The sequence below is a fragment of the Dendrobates tinctorius genome, unplaced genomic scaffold (genome assembly GCF_039654945.1).
Source record: "Dendrobates tinctorius isolate UK_male_01 unplaced genomic scaffold, ASM3965494v1 ptg000048l, whole genome shotgun sequence".
Taxonomy (NCBI): domain Eukaryota; kingdom Metazoa; phylum Chordata; class Amphibia; order Anura; family Dendrobatidae; genus Dendrobates; species Dendrobates tinctorius.
Window position 1 is genome coordinate 4,758,146 of NW_027361716.1, and position 9,518 is coordinate 4,767,663.

Consider the following 9,518-nt stretch of genomic DNA (forward strand, 5'->3'; position numbering starts at 1 on the left):
GTCACCTCATTCAAAATACAGTAGGCCTCTGCCTACACCCTCCTATTTCCTGGGCTTCAACACAGCCAGTTGTAGTTCGGAAGTGCCGTCCACACGGAAAGAGACACTTGCTCCCGTGTCTCAGTGGGGTTCAGTAACGTCAGCTGATCCCCTGCTTTGTGGATGGCAGTCTCTCCTGCTGTCACCTCTTTCAAAATACTGTAGGCCTCTGCCTACACCCTCCTATTTCCTGGGCTTCAACACAGCCAGTTGTAGTTCGGAAGTGCCGTCCACACGGAAAGAGACACTTGCTCCCGTGTCTCAGTGGGGTTCAGTAACGTCAGCTGATCCCCTGCTGTGTGGATGGCAGTCTCTCCTGCTGTAAACTCATTCAAAATACAGTAGGCCTCTGCCTACACCCTCCTATTTCCTGGGCTTCAACACAGCCAGTTGTAGTTCGGAAGTGCCGTCCACACGGAAAGAGATACTTGCTCCCGTGTCTCAGTGGGGTTCAGTAACGTCAGCTGATCCCCTGCTGTGTGGATGGCAGTCTCTCCTGCTGTCACCTCATTCAAAATACAGTAGGCCTCTGCCTACACCCTCCTATTTCCTGGGCTTCAACACAGCCAGTTGTAGTTCGGAAGTGCCGTCCACACGGAAAGAGACACTTGCTCCCGTGTCTCAGTGGGGTTCAGTAACGTCAGCTGATCCCCTGCTTTGTGGATGGCAGTCTCTCCTGCTGTCACATCTTTCAAAATACAGTAGGCCTCTGCCTACACCCTCCTATTTCCTGGGCTTCAACACAGCCAGTTGTAGTTCGGAAGTGCCGTCCACACGGAAAGAGACACTTGCTCCCGTGTCTCAGTGGGGTTCAGTAACGTCAGCTGATCCCCTGCTGTGTGGATGGCTGTCTCTCCTGCTGTAAACTCATTCAAAATACAGTAGGCCTCTGCCTACACCCTCCTATTTCCTGGGCTTCAACACAGCCAGTTGTAGTTCGGAAGTGCCGTCCACACGGAAAGAGATACTTGCTCCCGTGTCTCAGTGGGGTTCAGTAACGTCAGCTGATCCCCTGCTGTGTGGATGGCAGTCTCTCCTGCTGTCACCTCATTCAAAATACAGTAGGCCTCTGCCTACACCCTCCTATTTCCTGGGCTTCAACACAGCCAGTTGTAGTTCGGAAGTGCCGTCCACACGGAAAGAGACACTTGCTCCCGTGTCTCAGTGGGGTTCAGTAACGTCAGCTGATCCCCTGCTGTGTGGATGGCAGTCTCTCCTGCTGTAAACTCATTCAAAATACAGTAGGCCTCTGCCTGCACCCTCCTATTTCCTGGGCTTCAACACAGCCAGTTGTAGTTCGGAAGTGCCGTCCACACGGAAAGAGATACTTGCTCCCGTGTCTCAGTGGGGTTCAGTAATGTCAGCTGATCCCCTGCTGTGTGGATGGCAGTCTCTCCTGCTGTCACCTCATTCAAAATACAGTAGGCCTCTGCCTACACCCTCCTATTTCCTGGGCTTCAACACAGCCAGTTGTAGTTCGGAAGTGCCGTCCACACGGAAAGAGATACTTGCTCCCGTGTCTCAGTGGGGTTCAGTAACGTCAGCTGATCCCCTGCTGTGTGGATGGCAGTCTCTCCTGCTGTCACCTCATTCAAAATACAGTAGGCCTCTGCCTACACCCTCCTATTTCCTGGGCTTCAACACAGCCAGTTGTAGTTCGGAAGTGCCGTCCACACGGAAAGAGACACTTGCTCCCGTGTCTCAGTGGGGTTCAGTAACGTCAGCTGATCCCCTGCTGTGTGGATGGCAGTCTCTCCTGCTGTAAACTCATTCAAAATACAGTAGGCCTCTGCCTGCACCCTCCTATTTCCTGGGCTTCAACACAGCCAGTTGTAGTTCGGAAGTGCCGTCCACACGGAAAGAGATACTTGCTCCCGTGTCCCAGTGGGGTTCAGTAATGTCAGCTGATCCCCTGCTGTGTGGATGGCAGTCTCTCCTGCTGTCACCTCATTCAAAATACAGTAGGCCTCTGCCTACACCCTCCTATTTCCTGGGCTTCAACACAGCCAGTTGTAGTTCGGAAGTGCCGTCCACACGGAAAGAGACACTTGCTCCCGTGTCTCAGTGGGGTTCAGTAACGTCAGCTGATCCCCTGCTGTGTGGATGGCAGTCTCTCCTGCTGTCACCTCTTTCAAAATACAGTAGGCCTCTGCCTACACCCTCCTATTTCCTGGGCTTCAACACAGCCAGTTGTAGTTCGGAAGTGCCGTCCACACGGAAAGAGACACTTGCTCCCGTGTCTCAGTGGGGTTCAGTAACGTCAGCTGATCCCCTGCTGTGTGGATGGCAGTCTCTCCTGCTGTAAACTCATTCAAAATACAGTAGGCCTCTGCCTACACCCTCCTATTTCCTGGGCTTCAACACAGCCAGTTGTAGTTCGGAAGTGCCGTCCACACGGAAAGAGATACTTGCTCCCGTGTCTCAGTGGGGTTCAGTAACGTCAGCTGATCCCCTGCTGTGTGGATGGCAGTCTCTCCTGCTGTCACCTCATTCAAAATACAGTAGGCCTCTGCCTACACCCTCCTATTTCCTGGGCTTCAACACAGCCAGTTGTAGTTCGGAAGTGCCGTCCACACGGAAAGAGACACTTGCTCCCGTGTCTCAGTGGGGTTCAGTAACGTCAGCTGATCCCCTGCTGTGTGGATGGCAGTCTCTCCTGCTGTAAACTCATTCAAAATACAGTAGGCCTCTGCCTGCACCCTCCTATTTCCTGGGCTTCAACACAGCCAGTTGTAGTTCGGAAGTGCCGTCCACACGGAAAGAGATACTTGCTCCCGTGTCTCAGTGGGGTTCAGTAATGTCAGCTGATCCCCTGCTGTGTGGATGGCAGTCTCTCCTGCTGTCACCTCATTCAAAATACAGTAGGCCTCTGCCTACACCCTCCTATTTCCTGGGCTTCAACACAGCCAGTTGTAGTTCGGAAGTGCCGTCCACACGGAAAGAGATACTTGCTCCCGTGTCTCAGTGGGGTTCAGTAACGTCAGCTGATCCCCTGCTGTGTGGATGGCAGTCTCTCCTGCTGTCACCTCATTCAAAATACAGTAGGCCTCTGCCTACACCCTCCTATTTCCTGGGCTTCAACACAGCCAGTTGTAGTTCGGAAGTGCCGTCCACACGGAAAGAGACACTTGCTCCCGTGTCTCAGTGGGGTTCAGTAACGTCAGCTGATCCCCTGCTTTGTGGATGGCAGTCTCTCCTGCTGTCACCTCTTTCAAAATACAGTAGGCCTCTGCCTACACCCTCCTATTTCCTGGGCTTCAACACAGCCAGTTGTAGTTCGGAAGTGCCGTCCACACGGAAAGAGACACTTGCTCCCGTGTCTCAGTGGGGTTCAGTAACGTCAGCTGATCCCCTGCTGTGTGGATGGCAGTCTCTCATGCTGTAAACTCATTCAAAATACAGTAGGCCTCTGCCTACACCCTCCTATTTCCTGGGCTTCAACACAGCCAGTTGTAGTTCGGAAGTGCCGTCCACACGGAAAGAGATACTTGCTCCCGTGTCTCAGTGGGGTTCAGTAATGTCAGCTGATCCCCTGCTGTGTGGATGGCAGTCTCTCCTGCTGTCACCTCATTCAAAATACAGTAGGCCTCTGCCTACACCCTCCTATTTCCTGGGCTTCAACACAGCCAGTTGTAGTTCGGAAGTGCCGTCCACACGGAAAGAGATACTTGCTCCCGTGTCTCAGTGGGGTTCAGTAACGTCAGCTGATCCCCTGCTGTGTGGATGGCAGTCTCTCCTGCTGTCACCTCATTCAAAATACAGTAGGCCTCTGCCTACACCCTCCTATTTCCTGGGCTTCAACACAGCCAGTTGTAGTTCGGAAGTGCCATCCACACGGAAAGAGATACTTGCTCCCGTGTCTCAGTGGGGTTCAGTAATGTCAGCTGATCCCCTGCTGTGTGGATGGCAAAGTCTCCTGCTGCCTACACAGTCGTACCACTACTGATTTTTAACCGTGCTCCAATTAGGCCTGTGGCTCCACTGTCTCTCGTATTTCCCCTGTCCTCCAACCCTGCCAGTTACAGCTCCGAAGTGGCGTCTGCACAATCCACACTTGTTCCTGTGTTACAGGTGTTCAGTCCGGTCAGTTAATCCCCTGATGTGTGTCCGGCAATGTCGCCTGCTCTGTCCACATTCCCATTATCGGAATGTGGACAGAGCAGGCGACATTGCCGGACACACATCAGGGGATTAACTGACCGGACTGAACACCTGTAACACAGGAACAAGTGTGGATTGTGCAGACGCCACTTCGGAGCTGTAACTGGCGGGGTTGGAGGACAGGGGAAATACGAAAATCAGTGAAGCCACAGGCCTAAGGCTAGTTTCACACTTGCTTTTTTTTGCAGCGCGTTTTTCCCGCAAAAAAACGCATTAAAAAAACGCATACAAATGCATACAAACGCTGCGTTTTTTTCCAGCATTTTAATGCGCATGCAGGAAAAAAACGCAGCGTTTTTGCGCGTTTGTATGCGTTTTTTGTGCGTTTGCGTTTTTTTACAGATTTTTGAAAAACCCCACAAAAAAGAAAAAACAACCATTCAACAACACACAAGACCAATGGGACTTCATTGTGGGTGTGGTATGTTAATATATATAGACCCTGTCTACAGTATTCTTCACATTTGCTTGATTCTTCTCGTGACCATGGATCTGCGCTGGAAGAGTTTTCACTTCAACTTGGATTTGGACATCGCGATGGCTCAGGCGTATGCAGTTGCTTGCCATGAACAAAGGAAGAGAGAGAGGCAGCGAAGACGGCGGCGTATGTGGATACATCCGATTGTTGAACTCCGGGAGAGCCGTGGGGCATACCACACCCTCTACAGCGAGCTACGTGCAAACCCGGAGAAATTTACTGATTATATCCGGATGTCCCACGAAAGTTTCATGGATTTGCTTGCTCGTGTCCAACAATCCATCCGGAGACAGGACACACAGCTCCGTCGTGCGATTCCTCCTGAGGAACGGCTACTGGTGACATTACGGTATGTTTTAAAAACAAAGGGGTGTGGTCTGATGTTTTTTTTTGTAAATTTAGTATTCAAAACCTTGGGTAATTAGTTTTCGTGAATGTACTAATATTTTTTTTTATAGTTTTTAAAAATAATATACATAAATATTAATTTTACTTCTTTGTCTGTTCACAGATTCTTGGCGACTGGAGAAACCCTATCCTCACTACACTTCCAGTACCGTATTGGAATCTCTACCTTGTCTGGAATTGTTGCTGACACCTGCCGGGCTCTCTGGAATGTTCTTTGCCCAGAATTTATGCCCCTGCCCACCGCTGAAAAGTGGATGGAAATTGCTGACAAATTCTGGACAGTATGCAATTTTCCCAACTGTTTGGGAGCTGTTGATGGGAAACACATACGGATCATCAAACCCCAAAGAACGGGATCTGAGTACTATAATTACAAAAAGTACTTTTCAATAGTACTCATTGCAATTGCGGATGCCGGATGTATGTTTGTAGCAGTGGACATTGGAGCATTTGGCCGTGGTAATGACTCGCAGGCTTTTAAAAACTCAGACATGGGCCGGAGGTTGTATGGCAACCAATTTAATTTCCCTATGCCACGGCCTCTTCCTCACACCGAAGCTCCGCCACTACCCTTTGTAATGGTTGGCGATGAGGCTTTTCAAATGTGCGGAAACTTACTGAAACCCTACTCCAGCCGGGACTTGGACCACACCAAAAAAATTTTTAATTACAGGCTGACCAGGGCCAGAAGAACTGTCGAGTGTGCTTTTGGGATTCTTGTTTCCAGATGGCGAATTCTGGGCACGGCCATTAATCTTAAACTTGAAACAGTCGATGAGGTGGTGAAGGCCTGTGTGGTTCTACATAACTTTGTGATGGCTAAAGAGCACCCGACCTTTGAACTGGACGATGATGCTCCTAACCCATTGCCTGAATTCACTCAGCACACTCTCAGGTCATCCGTTGAAGTTGGCCAAATGAGGGACAAATTTGCGGCCTACTTTATTTCTGATGTAGGACGGGTGCACTGGCAAGATGAAATGGTGTAATGTTGTTGTTTATGGTAATAAAAATCCTTATTTGATACCATTACTGAGTGCACTATATTTTTTAAACTCCAATTAATTAAAAAACTTCCCATGTATAACTGAATTTTGTTATGTTCACACACCTGGGCAGGTAAATACACATACGAGTTAAAATGCAGCATTGCTAGTCTGCGTGAAATATATTGGAATGAGCAAAGCTGCAGGCCATGAATCAGGAAACCATTTAAGAGAAAATTGTGCAACTAGTTTAAAACAAAGTATGTGATTTTCTCAAAACACAACCCTCAAAACCCAACCCCAATGAAAGTCCATCCTCAAAACCCAACCCCAATGAAAGTCCATGGGGAATACAAGTCAGCATTGAGTGGATGAATGTAATCTGCTCATGTAATCTGCTCCATTACAAGTTATTACACTAGGCCTTGGAATGACTATACTAGGCCGTGGTATTTCAAATATGAGTATAGTAGGCCTTGGGGCTAGTAGTATAGTAATATGTGAAATACCACGGCCTAGTATAGTCATACCAAGGCCTACTGTAATAACTCGATTTTTAACAACTAGCATCTTGTTTCACAAAAAACAAACTGGTGAAACTAGAAAGAAACTTATTTTTTAGACAAGTTTCAACAATTTGTTTTTCATGAAACCAGATTCTATTTGGTAAAACTAGAGTTATTACACTAGGCCTTGGAATGACTATACTAGGCCGTGGTATTTCAAATATGTATACTAGGCCTTGGGGCTAGTAGTATAGCAATATGTGAAATACCACGGCCTAGTATAGTCATACCAAGGCCTACTGTAATAACTCAATTTTTAACAACTAGCATTTTTAACAACTAGCATCTTGTTTCACAAAAAACAAACTGGTGAAACTAGAAAGAAACTTATTTTTTAGACAAGTTTCAACAGTTTGTTTTTCATGAAACCAGATTCTATTTGGTAAAACTAGAGTTATTACACTAGGCCTTGGAATGACTATACTAGGCCGTGGTATTTCAAATATGAGTATACTAGGCCTTGGGGCTAGTAGTATAGCAATATGTGAAATACCACGGCCTAGTATAGTCATACCAAGGCCTACTGTAATAACTCGATTTTTAACAACTAGCATCTTGTTTCACAAAAAACAAACTGGTGAAACTAGAAAGAAACTTATAGTTTCAACAGTTTGTTTTTCATGAAACCAGATTCTATTTGGTAAAACTAGAGTTATTACACTAGGCCTTGGAATGACTATACTAGTCCATGTTATTTCACATATGACTATACTAGCCCTTGGGTTGGTTTTTAACATGTATTTACCCATCAGTGTGTGTGAGCGGCGCAAACAACATTAATGAAACTTATTAATGGTGAACCACAAATGTAAATTTATTTTTTATCACAAAAAAAAAAAATAAAAATTATTTTTTACGGCGTTTGGGGGCAGATGGTTTCAATTTGGGGGTGTGCAGGGAATATGCAACACTTGCAGTTGAAGACGGTGTTTGAGGGGAAGGGGCAACAAAACTTGTGGGGGAAGGTAGTCCAGTTAAGGGAATTAAACTTGGAACACTTGTAGGAGAGGAAATCTGTTCATTTACATTAGTTGTAATGGCATGTCGCCGTAGGCTTGTGTGCCTGGACCGACTTTGGCCCAATGCCCGCCTTGATTGATTTCGCCTTGAAGTAGGGGCAAATATGGAATGTAGGTCCCCCGTCTGCTGGTATGGCTGCTGCTGCTGAGGTGGCGGCTGCTGCTGCAGAGGTGGCGGCTGCTGCTGAGGTGGCGGCTGCTGCTGAGGTGGCGGCTGCTGCTGAGGTGGCTGCTGCTGCTGAGGTGGTTGCTGCTGCTGCTGAGGTGGCGGCTGCTGCTGAGGTGGCTGCTGCTGCTGCTGAGGTGGCGGCTGCTGCTGATGTGGCGGCTGCTGCTGAGTTGGCTGCTGCTGCTGAGGTGGCTGATGCTGCTCTTCGTTGTCAGTGCTCGTCCTTGCAGGAGGACTGGTGGCGGCAGTGATGGCCCAGGTTTGCAGAGTGGTGGTGGCAGGGCTACTACATGTTGTTGTAGCGGCAGGGCTGTTCCATGTTTGCCTAGTGGTGGCTGAGCTCCACGCATGCATGGGATTGGCGGTGGTGCTCCAGACAGGAGCAGCGCTTGCCATGGTGGTGTCGGTGAAGTGACCAGCTGCACTCAGACTTGTGGTGGTGTAACGGTGGGTGTCCTGGCTTTGAAGAGAGGTGTCCGTGCAGTGGTATGCAGCACAAGTCGGTAGTGAGGTGAAGCGAGTCAATGGTGGCACAGGTGGAAAGGACACCACTGACTGCTGACCGTACCGATTATGCTGCATAGCCTGCAAGAAAGCATTGTTGCAGGCCTGCAGCACATTCAGCTGTTGATCAGGACTAAGGTGTTCCGCCATGCCCTTTTCAATCTTACTAAAAAAATGGTGTGCTGGTCTGTTGAGGTCGGCCTCCAGACGGTCAAGGCGCTGTTCTACAGAATTGAAGCGGTGTTCAAAGTGGTTAAAACCACGTTCCATTAGTGCAAAACCGCTTTCAACTCTGTCGGACAGTGACTTGAGGCTGGAATTAAATGTCTCGCTCAAATGCATAAACTCGGGCAAGACATTCCTGTCCAAGGCCCTCTGCTGCTGGCGGGTAGTGCCCGCATAACCAGTGGCAGAGACCTGGGACAGGGGAACACCTGATGGCCCAGCTTCCTGGTCACCAGCTGTGTGTGTGGCTGACCTGCAAGGTGCTTCCTGGCTGTCGGATGGCTGGGACGGGTCAGAGGACGTCCGAGGAAGGACCGCTCCAGGGCCAGGTTGCAGGGTGCTGCTCCAGGTGCTGTGGAAGAAAGGAAAATCATTACTACCATGCCTTTACAAGAAGCATCAGCTGTGGATTAGAAAGACACAGATTAATAAAAATAAAAACCCAAAATGTATAATACTTACGATCTTGTGGCAAGGACCGGTCTTAGGAACTGCAACGCGTGATAGTGACGGTATCTAGTTCTGGTCCTTGACGCAGATCCACTGCGAACCTGGCCCTCAGCACGAACATCACTGTTGAAGCGGTCCTTGATCGAACGCCAACGTGTTCGGACTTTGTCCACTGTTGATAAAAAAAAACAGTGCCGTCAAGGACAACAGTCACTGCGGCACAATGTAGCAATACAATACTCAAAGCAGTCACTGTAGACCCCGATGACACTGTTGGGTTTCCTGCTAGAATACGCCAAGCACGAAACCCAACAGTGCCGTCAAGGACAACAGTCACTGCGGCACAATGTAGCAATACAATACTCAAAGCAGTCACTGTAGACCCCGATGACACTGTTGGGTTTCCTGCTAGAATACGCCAAGCACGAAACCCAACAGTGCCGTCAAGGACAACAGTCACTGCGGCACAATGTAGCAATACAATACTCAAAGCAGTCACTGTAGACCCCGATG

At 48.7% G+C, this 9,518-nt stretch overlaps 1 protein-coding gene across 1 annotated transcript; it reads right to left on the reverse strand.

Moving 5' to 3' along the window:
• Nucleotides 1-7,424: 7,424 nt before the first annotated feature.
• On the reverse strand, nt 7,425-9,183 carry LOC141090275 (uncharacterized). The gene is made up of 2 exons (XM_073576370.1): nt 9,018-9,183; nt 7,425-8,907 (listed from the first exon to the last, which is right to left on the reverse strand). The coding sequence occupies exon 2, from the start codon at nt 8,670-8,672 to the stop codon at nt 7,485-7,487; it is 1,188 nt and encodes a 395-aa protein (XP_073432471.1). The 5' UTR covers nt 8,673-8,907; nt 9,018-9,183; the 3' UTR covers nt 7,425-7,484.
• Nucleotides 9,184-9,518: the final 335 nt, after the last annotated feature.

Bases quoted from the DNA above. Each gene is read 5' to 3' on its own strand.
- LOC141090275 (XM_073576370.1), bottom strand. From the start codon at position 8,672: ATGCATTTGAGCGAGACATTTAATTCCAGCCTCAAGTCACTGTCCGAC.